This window comes from Labrus mixtus, chromosome 17, assembly GCF_963584025.1.
Source record: "Labrus mixtus chromosome 17, fLabMix1.1, whole genome shotgun sequence".
NCBI lineage: Eukaryota > Metazoa > Chordata > Actinopteri > Labriformes > Labridae > Labrus > Labrus mixtus.
The window spans coordinates 24,879,113-24,900,028 of record NC_083628.1 but is presented as its reverse complement, the minus strand read 5'-3'; the positions used below and the strand labels follow the sequence as shown (position 1 = coordinate 24,900,028).

General features: G+C 38.8%; 1 protein-coding gene across 2 annotated transcripts in view; it reads right to left on the bottom strand.

Annotated features, from left to right (window-relative positions):
- The window catches only part of LOC132992709 (protein unc-13 homolog B-like), a 71,470-nt gene that overhangs the window by 48,684 nt on the left and 1,870 nt on the right, over positions 1-20,916 (bottom strand). For both annotated transcript variants that reach the window (XM_061062194.1, XM_061062195.1), the window contains exons 2-7: positions 14,770-14,799; positions 8,444-8,543; positions 5,293-5,410; positions 4,696-4,819; positions 1,665-1,738; positions 1,304-1,361 (exon numbers count right to left, since the gene is read on the bottom strand). In XM_061062194.1, the coding sequence (XP_060918177.1) occupies positions 1,304-1,361; positions 1,665-1,738; positions 4,696-4,819; positions 5,293-5,410; positions 8,444-8,543; positions 14,770-14,799 (504 nt within the window). The remainder of the gene's footprint in view (positions 1-1,303; positions 1,362-1,664; positions 1,739-4,695; positions 4,820-5,292; positions 5,411-8,443; positions 8,544-14,769; positions 14,800-20,916) is intronic.

Here is a 20,916-nt window from a genome sequence, read left to right as displayed (position 1 = left end):
TAATAAACTGAGCCTAATACATGCAATGTCTTCTAAATGACAGACATCATTACACTTATACCTAGCCTATAAATACTTGTCATACTTGCGGTGTCATTATTGCATTAATAGACAGCATACACAGATATGACTGCAATTTTTACCAAACCAAAAATAGTAGTATATAGTATAGTATAGTAGTATAGTATACATTTTTTAAGTACAGTTGTGGCCAGAATTAAATGCATGAGAGGAAATCAGAGAAGTTAATGTGAATATAACTTTTATTTAACACTCTTTTGAAATTGAACCTACCTACCCCAGTCAATATATCTAGAAAATGTATCTCAAACAGTAACCATGACTTGGAGGGAACAGTTTGAGTCAGAAGGACAAAGATAAATCTCAGTTGATGAATCTCAGAGGTTAGGTTAGTGCGATGCACACACATAAATATAGTTTGTCAAAACAGATACCTATAAGTTTATGGAGGCATATGCCATTTACAAACTTTAAGATCATATGGCAAACAATAGTTTAGCAAGCCTTTAACATTCAAATATGAATAAAATAAATGAAATGACGTAAAGGAAGTCGATAACTCATCCAGAATACTGCACTTAGATTTGTATAAAACATTTTTTTTTAATTAACTATACATGGGTTATGAAAATATTGCCATCAGCACAGAGCAACGCAAATAGGGAAACATCAAGAGCAGGAAGAAGGTAGAAATATCAAATGGGCTTAAGGAAAACATCAAGGGAAATCAAGTGTTAGAGTGACATAATGATGCATGGTAACCTTGAAGGTTAAATGTTATCTGAGAATATGGGGCATAAGTACATGCAAGGGGGGCAGAGGATTGGTCAGAGGGAGAATTTGATCAAAGTGGGTTTTACATACTCAGTGGGTCAGCCCATCCGAAATAGTTGCCTGGTAAAAGTGCAGATGTTACAAGTGAGAGGTAGAGTCAGAGGATGTAGGGGTTGTGAAAACAAAAAAAAGTGCCTCTATGTTAATATAGTAGGTGGATGTGTGGTGATTGGTGTTTTCAGAGTGGAAAAAGAAACTTACAAACTGTCACAACAGTAAGGAGAATTAAATTGAGCTCATACTGTCAATATATGAACCGTCTGGGTTTAAAATGTATAATCTTCATTTTCAACTCTGATAAAGAGGATTAGACTGTTACTACAGTAGGCAATACAAACGGGTGAAGGAAGTGAGAGGAAATAATAATAATAGTAAAGCCTTAAAGCTACAATGGTGGAGAAGTGTCTCCATCTAGAGGAAGAGAGATGTATGGGCAAGCACAACTCACAGCACTGGGAGGTTGCAAACGGTAGTGGGCGACTCTGAACGTCATCCTGCAGAGGGTACTACAATGAAAAGAGGGAGAGAATAAAAATCAGGCATCAAGAATGATTTACATGTTATCACAATACTATTGGTCCAACAGGAATTTACTTGTACCACAATTAATACAAATAAATACACGGATCTGTAATTTAAACAGGAAGCAGAAAACAGGAACACCAGATATGTTTTTTTTAAACAAAGACAGTAAAAATCATCGCCTATATAAGCTTTCTAAACTGTTAAACAAGACAGAAACCAGCATGGCATGCAGTATGTTTATTATGACATCATGCAGTCCAAGCTGTAAAATCTCACTACTTTACCTGATCATGGATGTCCATGGTATTGATGCGATCCAGCTTGCCAGTCCAGTACTGCGCCTCATCATCTGGGATGTCTGTTACCCACAAACATACATGTGAACCTGTGTTAGAAGTAGGGCTGAATCCTAACAATGATTATTTTGATCCATATTAAGATCACAATTCTGAAACCAAGATTACTCATTGATTTTACAACATCTGCATCAACGCACTTATTGAACTTAACAACTTAATATTCTGAACACTTTGAAGATCAGAGTAATCAATATACAAATATATCATCTTGATAAATAAATCAAAACAAAATAATTGTGTTTTTTTTGTGATATTGGTGATGTACTCTTGTGGCCAAAAATATAACAACAAACATTTTGAAACATTTACCACACATGACAAAACCTGTGATCAAAACAAGCGCAATATTGCATCACAATAATTGTTTCATCTCGTTAATCTTGTTTTCTTGATTGGGGGAAGCCAGAATTGTGACTGAAATTGAAACTCAATGAATTTCCCAGCCCTAGTTAGAAGGTAACATCCTTCATCCTCTGTATTCAAACATCTCGTATCAAAATGACATTATTACACTTCAATGCCTGTGTCATTTCTCATGAGCCTCTTAGGAAAATAAAAAGTTAGCAAAGGCCACAAACTTGTTTAGTGACCAGACATATCCTTATTTTCTTTTTTTATTACAGAGTAAAGGATATAAAGACAAAAGATGCTATGGTTGTGACTTAAAATAAACAATCCCAACAATCCCTGGTGGCGCAGTGGTTAGCACGCGAGCCCCATGTATGGAGGCTGTAGTCCTCCAAGCGGGCAGCCCAGGTTCAAATCTGACCTGTGGCTCTTTTACCGCATGTCATTTCCCTCTCTCGCTCTCTCTCTCTCTGACTCTATCCACTGTCCTATCTCTCCAAAAGAAGCCCAAAAATAAATCTTATAAAAAATAAACGAGTTTCCTCCAGATAATGTGGAGACTTTTACAACATACGGAGTTATCAAAATAAAACCTAAAAAAGCTGTTATGAGGTATTCTCATCCATGCCCACTGCTATGATTTTTACCGCTCTGTCGACAGATGCACATTAAAGGCCACACACACAAAGGCCAGGGCTTCAAAGACAAACCGACTGAGCTGTAATGAATGGCTCTGGTGGCACAGATAGTCCTGATGGCCTCCTGCAATCTTGAAAGGTTTCCTCTTTAAACAGGAAAAGAGGATCTCTCCCACTCACTGGATAGACACCCTACTTCAACTCTGATTGCCTTTAACCACAAGGCGTGAGCCCTGTAAGCAGCTGGAGAAAGAAACACTGATTACAGTGTACTTGAGAGGAAGAGGGGACATTTCCACCTAGAATGGATCACCTGGAATCATGAAATCTGGAACCATTGATATGGTCTGTTATTCAATAGAATTGACGTAACAGTTAATGAAGACATTACTGTAAAGCTCTTTTTTTTATCCACACAGTAATGATATATCAGCAATAAACCGGATCAATACATCTATTGTGATGCTCTTTGCTTTCATCAAAGACTTGTCTAAATGCAGGCAGCTGTTTTCAGTCAAATACCTCTGATAAATCCACTGTACACTGTCCACCCAGGCAGCAGAGATACAAAGTAAGCAAATGCTGGTAAATAAAGTTGTTGCAAAGGGGGAAAAAAAGGAGAAGGATGGACAGAAACATAATACCATGTATGCATGTACTGTATGTAATGTGTCTAAGGATGCTTCTATTCAAGTCGTAAAGTAGTGAGCAGCTGATGAACCTTAACATATCACATTCATACTATGGTTCTTTAATTCTGTTATTATCAGTGTCCTGTTATATTCCATGTTGACTCAGCATTTTATTTTGTATTAAATGGAGGCTGCGAAGAGCATCAGTCAGGGATCACTATTGTTTCTCCAAGGCTGCTATATTCAGTACATCTTACCTTACCGTTTAGCAATATTAGCAAAACCAATCGCCCTTCGGGGACAAATAAAGTTGAAGGTGAAGTGGGGCAACATTGTGGCATGGACAAAATTATATTTACTGAGCCTAAAAAATGACTCCATGCCAATTAAAGGCTTTATATGCAATTTTTTGATCCAGCAGATGTCGCCCTTGAGCACCAGCATGAAACCAAAACAACTCGTGCTGCATTGTTGTGTTAGCATGCTAATGCTAGCTATCTTTATTATGCTCGTATCTTCACACTGCATGTAAATTTACCTGAAATGAGCGTGATCTAGAAACACAGTTAATCAGTGAGTACAGTATGTTATTCTTCTTTTCTCTAGTCCCTAAATTAAACGTCCAGGCGATGTAAACAAAGTGAAGATAGGACTCTGAAAACTCTGAAAACATCACAGACAGTGGGACTCGGGTGTCACTCTCATTGTAGACAGTCATGACTCACAGAGTTATTTTCAGAGGATATACTTGATTTATATTATATTGTGAAAAATCACATATAAAGCCTTTAAGCAGGACAGAAACTCTTCCTCCCCACTAGAATGAGATACAGACTGGACAGCAAGACATGAATCTTCTATTCCCTTTTTTGTAGCTATAAACTGTTGAATATAGGTTTTCTTCTTTACATGATGCAGGTTGATGTGTTATATCAGTTATGATTAAATTCCATACAAAGGAAATAAAAGTGAGCCCATTCTCTTCTCATGTAAAATACTCTTATTTTCTATTTGAGTGGAGTTGTCAGATCAATGCATAAGACTAAGTGCTGCAGGGTAAATAGTTTGTCAGAAAGTGCCTGGTGACATTTCAGCTGAATCCATGGGTGGCCTTTGTGTGAGTCAGTAGATCAAGGTTTGCCCTGAGGTAACCAGAATTATTAATGTGGTCTGTGTGTTGCTAATGCACCCAGTGTAGCCCGAGCAGGTACATGAGGTGACAGCATTGAGAGACATCTTACATAAGCATGTGAACTTTTAGAAAAGGCAGATTACTCATTGGTATACTGAAGGTTAAGCATGTAAAAAACAGAGTGATTGACAGCTCTGATATCTCACCAAAAGGTAGCTCAAAGCGAGTATCCAGCAGGACCCGATGAGGTGTTGGGTTTTTTGTGCCATATATCTCATCGGCCTTCATCAGGACCTCTGAATCCAGGAAGATCCAGTCTCCTGATCCCTCCTGCAATGATATACATTTATTGATATTAACCTTTCTTGAAAATGTGATCTTCTTGTGTCTATACTTAACACTTTGTGCTATTATTATAATTTCCTGAGGCAGTTTCACTTGTTTTTTTATTTTTTATTAATGTACCAGTAAACCTTGTTGTTTTGATCAGTATTATTTCGAGCAATCAACACTAAAGGACTGCTGTATCTAAATGTCTCTTATCAAGAAAGATGTTGCTGAATAAATAAATTAAATTACAAAATGTATTTGTGTAAGTAAGCAAATGCTGGTAAATAAGTATAATACATAAAAAATGAAGAGCTGGATTTTGTATCCGCAAATGAAAAATCTATATTCATGTCAGCATGCAAACGCCATAAAAGGACCACATTTCCAAATTATTTTTATTTCAAAGTATTTCTTTAAATAACATCTACATGTTTCCAGACTATATAAATGTATGTATCTGTGCATATTCCAACCTCCTCTGATTGCTGGACGCTCTTAAGAGGGATCCATGCTGTCCCCACCATGGTGTCCCAGATGAGGCCTTTGTTCCACACCTCCACAATGAGCCCGAGGTCCAGCCGGTTGATCTCACTGAGAAGAAAAAAGGTGGTATTAACGTGTTAAGGTGTCATGTTTTGGTGGTGGGGGGGATCATAAAAGTGTGGGAAATGTCAGTTGGAATCAAAGAGACATACATTATGTGTGTGGTGCCCGACTAAAACACGGCCAATGCCATTTAATTCAACCTCAATGAACCATAAAGTGTCTACATAATTACTGCCAGGCTCTACCACTCACTGATAACAAAGGCCACTGCCTCTTTCTGTTGTGTGTTAGGGTGTTATAGGCCTTGTTTTATCATTCAGCATGCGATTCAAAGAGCTCAAAAACAGCTTGATGACAGCAACAAAATGGCATATCAAATTTGAAAGGGGCCCCATGACAAGGGCTGGGGGGATTTGCATATTGTCCTCTGCAGCAGTTATAACTATGGACAGGCTAAACAAAAGGAGGATGAGAGAAAAGATAATCAAAGAGAACAGCTAATTGAGAGAGGGTTGAGTATCCACAGTGTCCAGGTGCCGAGATGTAAGCTCTCTGAATTATTCACTCATTCAAAATGGCACTGAATACATGAATCAAGGCAAGGCATTGAAATCTAACTGGTGCTCATTTTTTTCTCAGACATCTGTTGTTTGGAATGATATTTATATTATGTTTTCCAATTGTGTCTATTTTCATGTAACCATTCTGGACCATAATGTGCTTTTTTGGATCAAAACACAGAAAGAGTGAATATAAATCCATCTACGTTCTTCATCTGTTAATTACAGATGCTCACCTGTTAGTTATTCCAACATGATGTGCCAAACTCATGAAGCACTTGAAATGGCCAGCAGAGTGCTATTTCAGTCACTAGGATGTTTTATTCAAAAAAGCAAGCTTGGGAGGGATTCATCATGGATATGAACTGGCTTTTACAACAGCAGATAGCACTGACTATATGAACACTCACACACATGACAGTGATGACCAACAGCTGGGGAGGGGCTTACAAAGTCTAGAAAGCCTCTCATTGGACGCAATCTATATATAATATAACAAAAAGCAGTTGGCTCAAATACTTGGGCTGTCATAAATATACCCACTTTCATGGATCATCAAATCCTTATGGGTATACTTTTAAAGTCGTGAAAGCTGGAATCCCGCACAAATAGAGAAAAATCCCATCCCTGCTGTAGACTTTACATCACTTGTCTCTGTTTTTTAGTCACAATCATGCATATCTTGTTAGAAACATTCAGCATGCTTTCTGACCTGCGATTGCATGAAATCATGTCTGATAAGTTTAAATTAAGGTAGATTTGTTTAATATAATATACAGTAATAACAGAGAATGGAAAAAGAAGAAACATTGTATGTCCTGATAAATCAAAAAACACTCGAGCTCAACTTTCAACCGACAATATCTTGCTTTCTTAATTTTCTTAATGGTAAATGGACTTGGACTTGTATATGTTCTAGTCTTCTCTGCTTCTTCACTATCAACCTTAATGATATTAGAGTGGTTTTGATCTTCTTGACAAGAAAGCGGATACATGTACAACTTTTTAAAGTATTTTAAAATAACAAGCAGATTAATCTACAAGCAACCTGCTCAGGTTCACCATTTGGACATTCTCTTTTGAGACCAACTCATCCTCTTCAAATGTATTTTGTAGTAACAGGTGGTATTGGCAACACAGATGAATAATTATGTCGAATTTGACCGGGTCAACGCATCATTAACGGACAGAAAGAGAATGAAGGTCTGGAAAAACAAACAGTGTTGCAATGAGGGAGTTCACAAAAGACAAACAATGACACACATGAAACAACACAATCGCTGAGCCATCACCATAGATACTTGTCCAGGGAAAGTAAAATGAGCGATTAAATCAATGAATTAAAAGGAGGAAATGAACAGCAGCTACTTACTGTAATATTATTACTGTAAGGTAGTTTAACCTGGAAAAGGTTGCTCAGCGTGTTTTGAAAATTAGAACAGATCTAGGTAGAGGGTTTTAAAAACACATTAAATGATGCATAGATTATTAAAATGAGTTACAAACTAAATGAAGGTGTGTGGCCTTCATGTGCAGCATGGCAACACTTCTAGAACCCTCTGAACTCTATTGGAGGGTTGGTGGTGGTGGAGAGGACTGTGTAACACATGTGTAAATATAAGTCTCCCATAGGTGTTGAGATTGAGATGTGGTGTCTGTGTAGGCCAGAGAAGTTGATATCATTTTTAAACTAATTTACCATCATCTCACCATTCAGTGATCATGTGTCACTGTGCTTTACACAAGGACCACAAACTACCAAACTAAAGCCTGGCCTACACCAAAACATTTGAAAATGAGAGACCCCACAAATAACCCATAATAATCATAGATCGCTTCCCAATAGGCTACCGTTCTGTTCAAGTGAAAGTCCAAGTCCAAAGAGTGCGTGCTTCACTGTCCTCAGAGTTCACCCCACACAACAGGAGATTGGTGATATTCATCATTGTAAATCGGGCGGCCCTGATGTCCTTCAAAGGACACACCTCGCACTACAGGATGTTCTGGCAGGATAATCTTTATAACCATCAAAAAACTCATGACTTTGCTTAAGATTGTCCCACGCTGACAGTAACAAGGAACTTTGAATTAAATGGAGCGCAACATTGCACTGCATCACTGTCAGTGAAGTCAGATAAACAACTTTAGAACCAGCGATATGAACAGCCTGCTACTGCTGCCATCATCTGTGACTGACACTTCAGCTAACATCTCTGTCAACAGCCAGCAGAGACATTCTGAATATGAGCTTACATTCTGTGTGCATTAAAATTTTTATGACTCAAGACTACCCAGGACACATCTCAAAGTTACCCTGATGAACACAAGTTATTGTCATTATTACTGTCGGGTTTACAGTTTGCATGTTGGGCTAAAATGTGAATCATAATGTACGGTGTACCCTGCCTGACGGTGCTTTATCAAATGCAAACTTTACATTTATTGTGATTGGTGGTAACATAATTAGGTCCATAAAAGTTGAAGCATGATACATCAATGTTTGTGTTTAATAACTTACAACATAAAATCCTGCTCCCAGCACGGCTGGTCCCCCCGCACAGTGATCGTGGTGCTTTTGACATTTTGCACCTTCAGCGTCACATAGCTGTTGAACTTGTCTGAAACAAAGGAGAAAGAAATAGTGTTCATTAAAGTGAGTAAGTAACATAAGGAGGATAAAAAGTACAGTATCTCTACATAAACATTAGATATTTGCACTACTGGGTAAAAGACACAGGTTTGAGCTTGTTTGAGTAGTTTTTCAATGGAATACAATTCATAAAACAAACACATCACTAATTCTTGTTCAACTTTGTGAGGGTGAAAAGGACATGAGAAGCTGAGAGACTGAAAGCAGATAATTCTCCTCCCCCAACTATGCCAAGCCAGGCCAGGCCAGGCCAGGCCAGGCCATCAAACTGACCCTGATAATCTCCACAGAGAAGAGGCAGAAACAACTACAGCACTACAGGATCCAACTGACTGTTTGCCTGGTCTGCACTGTGAATTACAGATTCTCCTGAAATGATTCATAATAAATACTCTCTAGACTTAAAGTAACAGAAAAGCAGGTTTGTTGATGATGTTATGAACTGGAAGTCACTTGTGACCTGCTTTTTTTTTTACACAAAGGTCTGTGTCAGACCTGATACCATCAAGGCTGAAAAGGCAAATCAGTGAGGTCACATAGGTGAAGGCAACCTTTGAAAACAGTATTCTACAAGCACAGTCTTAATATAACAGAACATCATTTGTAGTCAATGATCTTTCTGAACTCCGTTTGTTAAAACTGGCAGTTGAGACTTGATTTCATGTGAATATCTGTCAGTCTGTCGGTGTGTAGACAACTTTCACACCCAGTGATCCGCGTCAGCCGTCTCTCAGCCGGTAATGTCGGACATTGAAGCCACAACAACCGTCTGCACCAGCTGTCAGTGCTGGGTGGGGCAAGGGGTGAGTGGGGTTGCAGGGGATTAGACAGCCCGTGACACAACCACCACTTTTCATTTCCAGCAGTAGGTTGAGGGAGTGTTGACACGTGCTGGCTGATGTGCTCAGATTCGCTCTGGTAGTTACTAGAACTGCGTCACTGGTGGTCCTTCCTGCAGGTCCCATTTGTCTAGCAGTTAGATCTGATCACCCGCCTGGAAACACGAGTAGCTTGAAGAGCTGGAGGAACATCTTCTGCTGGTTGGCAATGTGTGTTTTTTATTGATTTAGTGAATGGGCAATAAGGAACCACATTAAATGTAACTTCTGCACCCTTGGTGTTATATAGGCATCATTTTAAAAATGGTGATATCTTAACAGAAAACCCTCACATTAAAATGTGATACATTTAGCATGCACTACCACGCTCAATATTGTCCTAAAACATGTCAACCAATATGTCACCCTCAATGAAACTAGGCTGTATTAGTAGATATATCTTATAACCAGGAGTAGAGCGGAATAAAGACCAGCCTTACAAAATACAAAATGATTTCAGTTTCTGAAAGATCTTCACTTATCACCTGCAGCATGTGTGACCTGCACAACATACCAACCCATGAGCTTCCAAAAGAAATCATTAAATAAAATCACAAGTCCTCAAACTTCTGTTTTGGCCTTAAAATAATGAGCCGATTAGCAAAGGAGTGTAGTACTTATCGTTTTGGTTTGAAACATTTCAAACAACCACAATTAAGAGCTTTTTATCCAACAGGTATAGTCAAATATAGAGTCTGACCGATAGGGGATTGATACTGATACTGCTAATATCGGTCGATATTATCGGCTGGCTGCTTAATAGATTAGCTTCTAAATATATGCAATTTCAAAAAGGGGTTAGATTTATACATCTTGATTTTCCAAGGTAAAATTTACAGAATGACAATCCTATTTTTGTTCTTTGAAGGTCACAATTCCGTCATACGTTCTGTTGCCCCCCCCCCCCCCCCACCACGGGCCCACCATACACATTCACACAGTACAGTCTAAACACAGTTGTTCACACACAGTGACACACAGTGCAGTGGAACACACACACACAAACACAGAATCCCCCTTTTGCTCTTTGGGAAATAAAAGCAAGGCATCAGCTGCTCGTTTATGGACCAATCACCTGACCACCCTAAACAAAGATTTTCCTGGTTACCCCAGCAACATATTAAAACATTTACTCTGCCAGAGGCTTTGACACAGCAGCCAGATAAGTACATGTAACTCTTGACACAATGGGACAATAAACCATTTACACAGGTGGATTCTTAAAACATTTCACTGACACACTGCCTACATAGATTCAATTAGGTCTTAACGCAAAGAGGTGTATTGAAAGCACCAGAGGACATCCTAATGAGACACTGACTAAATGCATTGTCTATCCTGCAAGCAGCACGAGTGACAGGACACAGAGCTAATTAGTGAAACGAGGGGACAGTAGCAACAAAACACAGGCATTACTAGAAAGGGGCCTGGGGGATACTCAAGCCTTTCCCTAATTAGATAGCCCATGCCTTGTGCCACATTTGGGCCTACTCCCATGAATAGAAGAGCTGAGATAAGGGAAGAGGATGTATGGATTAGATAAGAGCCACTTAGTGGCTATGGGCCCTTTACAGCAGGTGCCGTCCACTGATACAATCTGCACTGTTGAGAAGGAAGCAGCAGTCACAGCTAGGAAAAACAGAAATATAAAATTAACACAAACAAAGAAATAAAGATTTGGAAAGTAATCTTTAAGAGTTAAATTTAAAGGGATTTAGGATGTAGGTTTGGTAGTAGATTTTTAAACACAAAAGTTCACAGGTGGAGAATCAACCAGAACAAAATCTCTGTTGTTAGAGATGAGCTTTGGCAAATGAATATCAGGGTCAATATAAAAGAGATATCACAAAGCGGTGAGAAGTCTTTTTTTTTGTAGTAACTAGGGCTGTCACTCTTGATTAGAAATTGGGACATTCGTTGAAACTTTGGGGAAAATATTCACATATTTCACAGATACACCCTTTCATATTGTCAGCAGGCTTTAGACGCATAAACATTTTGTAATTTTGAAAATTACATTATGAAAACAGGAAACTCTAAAATGACATTAACACCTTAAAAATCATTTATGTGATTGTCTGGCCATTTGATTTGATGGGAACTTAAAATTCTACAATTGAAGCTAACTGCCTAAGAATGCAGCCATATGTACCTGTCACTGACAAAACCATCATCCCTGGCTCTGAATTTTCATTTATTTCTCCTTTTACAAGCATTAGAAGTGATTTAATATGTTTTTTATTTTATTTTTTCCTTTCTCCACTACACTGTGGTATTTAAATGTTTAATCCCATTATTGCTATCATTATTATTTGTCCTTTTATTTTTTGTTAATTTGAGCTGCCTATATACTAGACCCATGGGAGGGGGGTGGGCTATGAAAACTCCAGGTTTGCAGGGTTGTGTTGTCATCCTCTTCTTTTGTATTTTATTTGCATTGTTATTATGACAATGAAATGGATGTATGAATTACTACCAAATGAATTTATTGGATGATATACACCTGTAAAGGCTGTCAAAATAAATAAAAAGTTGGTTAAAAAAAAAAGAAGTGATTTAATATGTAGTACTGTTGTTATGGCATTATTTTTCAGAGTAATTGCATAATTATGCAATAAAAACAGAAAAAGGTAGCTCTGCTAATATCCTTGATGGCTAACGCACACGCATGAGATAAAATCACATACCAACCTTTACCTGGACCTTCCTCTATCTTAGGAAAACTGTCCCACACAACTTAAAATCCATCAAAACACTCTTTGTGGACGCCTCTTTTTAGCTCTCTTCATTACGCACACACACACACTGTGCAAACACACACAGTGACATAAAGCAAACACAAAAGGTGACATAGTGAAAGCACAACAGTCTGCTGGTGGTTGTAAAGAGAATGGATCAGTTGAGGTGAACTGTGAGAGAGTGCAGGCTTCTTGTCCTGTCAATGTTTTCTGACAGGACTTGCCACCCACTCACCCCGGAGCCCTCAAGTCAAGTGTCTTCATCCATTATTGACTGATGATGAGTTTTTCAATAAATTAGTCAGGAAATGCACACAGTTGGGAGGCTGACATTTCAAATTCAGACCACGCATCAATATTGCATGCAACAGAAGACTGCGTATTTGAGGGCTTTTCTGCCATTTCTGGGAGAGTACAGAACACTCTGCCATGAACATAAAGGGATTTCATCAAGCCTGTTTTCTTCTTGCAATCAGTGAAAAGTAAGACAGCTAGCCAGGGTCTGATCCAGAATGACCTGCAGTTACACAAGAAATATTAGCCAAAAACAACTTAACACCAAGATAGGTGGTTTCTATGTAGGACGTAAAAGTGTCAATCTAAAGGTGTGGTGACAGCACAGTGCAAACACACATCCCAGACCAGCCTTATGTCAACTCTGAGGGCTCTTCTAATAAATCACACACCCCTATGACGAGAGCTTATCATTACATTAACACACTTATTTCCTTATACCTGAATCAACAACTGTTTATTTCCAAAATCCCCACAAGAAGAGCAAGAAGGGTGAGGAAATGGCCAAACAAATATGCAAGTCCAGCAATCTGATCTTGACAATCATTACCTTTGACTTTATCAGGTTGAGAAAATACTTTTTAGAGTGAAAATATTAAGATTCTGTCAGACATTCCTTTCCATTTGTTCTGTACAGAGGAATTTTATCTATAGTTTAAGTTTCCTCTGGTGTGTTGCAATTGGTTTGTCTTTGAAAGAGGGGATTTTCTTTCTTTGCTGACATTTCCTTTAAGGGTTCAAATTAGCAAGTAGCTACTTTAAGGACTGAAATGCTAGTCGTAAAGCATAAGCGTAGTCAGAATTAGGGATAAATACTGTATAGTTTAATTTAAAATGAACACAAGAAACTTGTCCCCATAGAAAACACATGAAATTATCATATTGATGCAATGAACGGGGTTCTGTATACATTATCAGAGGTCTGTAAGGAAGCATTGACAAAATCAATACAATAATAACCAAAGCTTAAGTCAATAAAAATGTCTTTAAAAAAATAGTGTAAGCATGTTGATATAAGAAAACTCTATGTCAACTCTAACCTGGCTTTTTCCCCTAAACACCTCCCTCTCATGACCACCCTATGCATAAATGTACGCACATTTCAATAACAACAACCAACAACTTAACATTTGGTTTTCTAAATCTCATTCAGTGCATAACAAATCCTTCCCTACCCCTGTAGTGTATGTTTACATTTTGCCTGAGGGAGACGAGCTTAACTGAATTATCCCTGGTGTTTGCTCTGGGGCAGGTGTCACATGTGCTGTGGCCTGGGAGAAGGGAGGGGGGCACATACAGACACAGAAGACCAGCATCTAAAAACAACAATCTAAAACCAATATCTCAGCAAAACAGACTCCTTGTGACACAATGCAGACACATTGAAAAAAAAGTGGATAACAGCTAAATAAATGTAAAGACTTAAGCAGTTATCCTCAGTGTACACAGTGTCATTCAGGGACCGACAGAGTAAGAGTCACCTACTGATCCAAAGCCGTGCTAACTTTCTCTCCATGCTGCCTGCTCCTGTTAAAAATGTCACATGGCTTAAAAAAAAGGCGTGAGGCTAAACACTAGAGGGATTTGCATAGGTGGAGAGCAAGGGGATTTGGACTAAGCAGCCAATGATCTAAGCTCACCTGTGTAGGGCCTGGGGTAGAAGGACACAGGATTACATAATGCAAAGTCAACCCACATTTTCAGTGACTTGCCAAAATTCCACTGATTAACCTACATTAGAAGATGAGTGCATGTTGAATATTTCCAAACAAACGACTCCATTAGCTATTCTGCTTATCCTAGAGGGCTGTTGGGGACTGGGGCCAATACCAGCTGACACTGAACAAGACGTGAGGTGTGCCCAGGACAGGTCGTCAACATTTGAGATTTGCCAATTGACGTAAACCTGCTTGGACGACGAGAGGAGTTGGAGAGCATGCAAACAGGAAGGCTCAAGTCAGACAACTGGTAACAGTCTGCACTAGTTAGAGTGCAGGCCTGTGAAGAGGTCTAGCTCTATACTTGGCAATGTCATGCATATATCTGTAGATCATTGAGTGAGAGTTGTAGATAATATTGCTGACCTTATAACATTAACGATACAGGGCACATAGGATAAACTCTGAACTACTATTCAAATGTGTGATTCACAGCTTTCTGTTCTCCAGATCCAGGAGTGTGACAGTATTGGTGTTAAAGATGTGAAACATTCGATGATGAGACAGTGTGTGAACCAAATTTAAAAAAGAAAAACTTGGAAATAAAAAGCAAAAGTGGTACTCACCTGGAGGTCCTTGGAGCTTGGCTTTTTTTACTGCAAAGCAAAGTGGAAAAAATAATAATTAGAATCATTGAATTTGAGTTAGCTCATTTGGAATCAGCTGAAAATGAATGAAATGTCAGAGTTCAGTAGGACTGTAAAAGTGGATGTACAACTGAAATGTTGAGTGCAAAAAGCATAAGTACAAACATATTAGGGTATAAGTAATGAAAAGGAAAGGTAATGTTATTGAAGCCTAAATAATTCATTTGTATGCAGACAAAAGAGCCACGAGTTGAAGACTCGTGACAGCTGAATCACACAAACACACATCCACAGGCTCACAATGCTGTCGTCTACAAGAGCGGCAACACGTCATGTGAGGCTTGATTAAAAAAGATGAGCTCTTTTGTTTTTGCCGGGCAGCTCTTGCACAAAATGTTATTGCACACAAAAAAAAAACCTGAATGTTTTTGTTGAATATGTCAGAGTGCATGTTTGGTGGTGTTATCATGAAAAAAAATAAGTCATTTTGTGTCACAAGGGGCCTCATTTCTAAATCCTCCATTACTCCTTCTTACCTTTTCACTCATATTAATCATGACTGAAGACCTGATCGTTATCTAATCTCTTGATACTCAATCTGTTCTTATATAAAACCAATGGAAAAAAAAACAACCTCTGGAGCAATAATCCTTCCCTCTGCTTGAGTTTAGAAGGAATATATATGTATATAGTTTTTTGACAATTTGTTTTCTGACATCATTATATTTGTCAGGTTTCTTTATTTGTTGATGTATTTCAATATTACATCATCGTCAAAATGGCTTTGAGAGGATCATATTCTCATGAAGTCACACACACATCAGCTATGTGGACAGCTTGGAATGTTTGAAATGTTGCTGTAAGGAAATTTTGCACTGATTAAAAGCTTTTAAAATATGCAGATGAAAAATGAAGTGCTCAAGGTTGACCTCCAAATTTGATCAGTTAATAAAATACCTATTCTTCTACCACAAAACATCTACTGTGTATAAATACAATTATTAGAATAGGAATGGACAACTGTATCATAAATCACAACATTCCATCCCAACCCTCCCCAAAAAAGAAGGTTGACAAGTGTAGATCATCGTTAAGGATAAAAAGAAAAAAAATAGCACGCAGTTCCTAAACCAAAAAAATATTTTCCTGGGAGAAAAATGCTTGTTAATGCATTTCAGTGTATATTTAGACCCACCATCTTTAGCCCCGTGATGCATATATACAATAACCTTTATGGGATTGTGAGGCGCTTTGGAGGGGATTAATTGTGATTGCTGTGGCAGGGTTATGTGTTCAAGCATGTAACCTACTAAACCTCTGGAGCCAGAGCTGGCAGATGGGCAGGACGGGATGATAGAGGCACAGACCACGCTTCCATATTTTTCATGCAAAATCCTGTTTTCTCTGTGCACATCGATCGTGAAAGAACAACGTATTTATTTGTTTCCCTTTTGGTCAGAAACATCACACCTGTTTCTGTAACTCAACCACAATACACAACAGTGATTCCTCCACACCACAAGCTGAGCCATAAAGAGTCACTAACATTTGGGAATGAGACTAAGAAAGTTGTTTTTCAGAGTTTAAAAAATGAAGATAACAATAGGAAAAGGGAACTTAGTTATCACAAAGGCTGAAAAAAATAATCTTCCTGAGTATTTCCTGTCTTGCACATACCTCGCTTTCAAACGGAAAGGGAGCAGCGGAAATGTGGAGAAAAACATTTTCTGGCTTTCCACTATTACTTTGCAACAGTTTGTCACTGGAGCAAATGAGCTGGCACAGAAGCCTTCTGTGCTCATTTGCATGATGTTATTTAGGGCTGTAGCACACAGAGCAGAGGGCAATAAACCTGGGGGGGGGGGGGGGGGGCATAATGAAGGAAGCTGATGCTTATCATTTTCTGTCTTTAGATGCCATTTAGCTCCCTATTTGGGTGGGTGCTGTATAATTACATCATCAAACTGTTTTGTTTTGTCATCATTTCTTTCTTTCTCCTCCTTCCTTGCTTCGAGACTTCCTTGCATGCATGCTTTGATCTAAAATTATTCTAGGACACATTGATTTTTATATATTTAAAAAAATGTTTGCAAAGAAAGGAAACATGAATAACAAAAACAAATTGTAATTAAAAGTAACAAATAATTCTAAAAAGTACAGACGTTAAGGTAAAAAGAAGTATCAAACAACATAAGATTTGATGTTTGATGTAGTGATACATAAAATCCTGAATGGTGGAAGACATTATATTATACAACCTATGTCTTACTCGGCATTCAAACAGGCCTAAAAAAAAAGAGCAGAAAATTAAATATATCCTAGCTTATGAAAAAAAAAGTCATAACTCTTATTTTATCAGAAATCAGAGGGGTTTTTTCTCAACTAAATTGGTTTTCAGGGCCTTAGAAAAAGCAAACATAAAGAGTGGATGTGCTTAAGTAGAGTGACGTCATCACTGGAAGGTCCATGGAAAAGGGGAACAGGAAGTGACATCAGAATCTGCTGCTGGTGCACCACCTCTTTGTGCTTGCATGGCTGTTGAATCTGATGAAGAGGGGCCAGTGGAAGAGGGAGAGAGAGAGAGAGAGAGAGAGAGAGAGAGAGAGAGAGAGAGAGAGAGAGAGAGAGAGAGAGCAACAGATGGCCGGGGGATTACTCCCACAATCTCTAAGCGCTCTCTCTTCCTCTCTCCCTCATAATTCCACTACTCTGCTGCTCACGACACACAACCACTCTGCCTGCACTTCTATCATTTTAGTCCTGCAGGGCCTCAGTTTGTCATCCCTTATGAAGATCTAGAAAAATCTCCTCACCTGCTCAGTTTGACAAAACAGAGTAAAAAAAAACAGGCTCTAAGTTACCTGGGTTGCTGTGATATATAGTTGTGTAGATTTTGAATGGTGCTTTATTCTAGGTAGTTCACACACTTAATGCCAAATAAATGCATCATCACTGGAGAAACAGGCATTCAGATGGCATGATGTTGCACTAAACAACGTCAACATCCTGGGTTAATACTATTCAGCTGGCAAGAAAACCATGGATTTAGGAAGCACTGAGCCAATTCTCCAAACAGATAAATCTCATACAACTGTGTAGCGTCTCACTTTGAATCACTGCTACAGTAAGTAAGAGATGATTTATTAGATCAATAAGAGTTTAATATAGACTAGGGTAGACATGCATCATATCATCATGGCAGAGAGTCCAACCAAATGTGTTGAGAACTATAGCATCTGCACATGGGGGGCCCGCCCCACCAAATGAGCCAAACCCACGACCCCAGGATTTACTTTTGGAGAAATCTGAGTGCTCTTGTTGTTTTCAGTGTCCCTAATGCAACAACCGTTTTGTACCATATCCACGGTTCAGTTTGTGCTTGTGAATTGTGATTTTTTTATGTTTCACATACAACAAGCTAACCCATAAGTTGTATTCCTCTGTGAAATAGTCCACACACTGGAAAGAGGAAACCTCTGCCTGCAAATTAATATCCAATCACGGTGTGCATGATTTGGGAGAAGCTGACAACACTGGTGTCAGATAACACACATTGTTTTCACATGGCGTGCGGTGAGGAGAGGCTGCAATCCAATATTTAAATATTCTTGCAGGGGGAGAAAATATCTTCTTCCCCATTCCAAATAATATCCTACACACAAAGTTGCACTTATCCTGCAACTAGAGACCCCATGGCTTCACTTTAGATGTATGAAGACTGACAAGAGTGACGGGTTTTGACTGGACATTTAAAGTAATGTATAATGTGACCATAACAAACAACAACAGCACAGTGGCACAGTGTGTCTGGGTAATGCAAGCTGAGCTGGAGTTACATTAGCTCTGCTTCCATTTGAATGCTCCACTTCTAAGGTCGGGAATGTTACGTTCCTAAGAGGAGCCAAGTTGTCCAAAAACACTATCAAAAAAATGGCTTTTACTTAATTAGCATAAAAACACTGATCAAGCTGTTTCATGTTAAGAATCTGTGCAGAACACCTGCTCCACATGGAATTGTTATTTATTTTGAGAAACATTTATTCATGTTTGCAGTCAGTTATGTATTCTCCTTTGTTAAAGGAAGAATATGTGATTTTTTGATCCAGTAGATGTCGCCCTTGAGCACCAGCATTAAACCAAAACAACTTGCGCTGCATTGTTGTTAGCATGCTAATGCTAGCGCGCTTTAGTTTGCTGGTATCTTCACACTGCATGTAAATTTAAACGAAATGATGGTGATCTAAAAACGCTTCGGTGGCATTCAAATAAGCAGTGAGTACAGTATGTTGTTCTTCTTCTCTCAAGTCCCTTAATTAAACAACTTTTATACATGGGGGGATGAGCCGGCCGTCCCGTCCATGTAAACACCGTGTAGATACAGCTCTGAAAACATCACAGACAGTGGGACTCAGGTGTCACTCTCATTGTAGACAGTCATGATTCACAGAGTTATTTTCAGAGGATATACTGGAGGAGTGAAAAATCCCATATTCTTCCTTTAACACATTTTTTTAATTTACATAAAGTGTAACCTGAACAATAATATAAAATGATCACATCACAAATCATGTGATGTAAATTGTAAACTTACAGGGTCAATACAGCAGCAGTAGTTGTTATTTATTTTAGAAATGCACAGATAGAAAAGTGGACAATCTGAAAATGCAGGTTTCCTAATCAATATCAGGATGGGAAAATGGTATCAGAGTATCTCTATGGCTAACAGCAATAACATCATCATCATCTCTGTTGACCCCCGTCAGGTCACATCATCGTCTTTCAGCTGCCCTCAATCAAAGTACTGTGGGACACACTGAGTGATGGACAACACACTACAACCACTCAAGTCTTTTTAGACCAAGATCAACTTTTACCACAAAAGCCTCCTTCTTCATGAGCTCTTACTAAATCTGATTCCTCCTCCTCAGGAAACAGTTTTTGAACATGCCCCTACAACCACTCTCAAAAAAACATCCAGAGTTCTGTTTATGTAACCACGTGACTTAAACAGCATCTTTACACCTCATTTATTGCAGCATGTTAGGGTCCATGTGATCCATGAGTCCACTCAGCCCTGCCGTTATCCACAGCAGGAGTCTCCCCCACATGTCCGCCTGTAAGGGCAACCACTTATCTGTTGTGTAAAGACATCACCATGGAGATGAAGCATCTCGGCTAGCAATAAATAAGCAACATTGTCAAGTTGAGCTATCGGGGAGATGAGTCACAACAACAACTAATCAAACTGCCCCCTGCCCAAGCACCTTTTTTTTTTTTTACAGTTATCTGTGGGCTGCATTACTCACTATGGAAAAAAGGGACCATGTAGAAACTGGATAGCAAAAGGTCCCATTTAGTCCAATAACTCTTTCTAGAACCTTGAGGCTGAACTTTCAGAAGTAAGTGGGACTGTTAGTGATTTGACTCTTTGTGACATTTTCCCTGCCAGGAGCTATTTTCAAAGATTAGTGTATTGGTCATTGGCTGACTTTCTGGGTTCATTGCTTTCAGGTGCACTCTTTTAAAGGTACTAACTGCTTTTCTAAAAACATCCAAAAACATTTCAAGTAGATGATGTACAGCAAGTATCTATATAAAGAGTAAAGATCCAGCAGTTTCACAGAGGCACCACACACGCGTCCCCCGTACAGTGTTTGCCCGTGAGGACAATAACCAATATCGTTTTTTGTACCAGGATGTACTCATGTTGATTTATTCTGTAAAAACAGGTATTTTTGAATGTAGTGTGTTTGTGACTTCCGGGGCTCCTTGATCCAGCCTCAAGCGGACCCTCGATGATCTGCATGATTTTGCACTTCCCAGTGGATTCATTTTTTAACCCCGGAGGTTACAGCTTGGTTGTGGTGCAACATCAAACATCAATAAATGTCCACTTGATTAAAGGGTGAATTTAAAAACATACATTTGTAACTTATCCCAGTATGTGTCTGATTGATGGAGAACATGATGTGTTTGCTTGCACAGTATTAGTCAAAGCGGCTTGTGGCAATGTTCCAAAATAAGAAACCTCTTCTTGGTTCAAATAGAAAACAAGAGACAAATAGCTGCATTGCAAATTAGACGACATGTTCACCATCCTTACATTTCCTCATGCCATGGATTTTT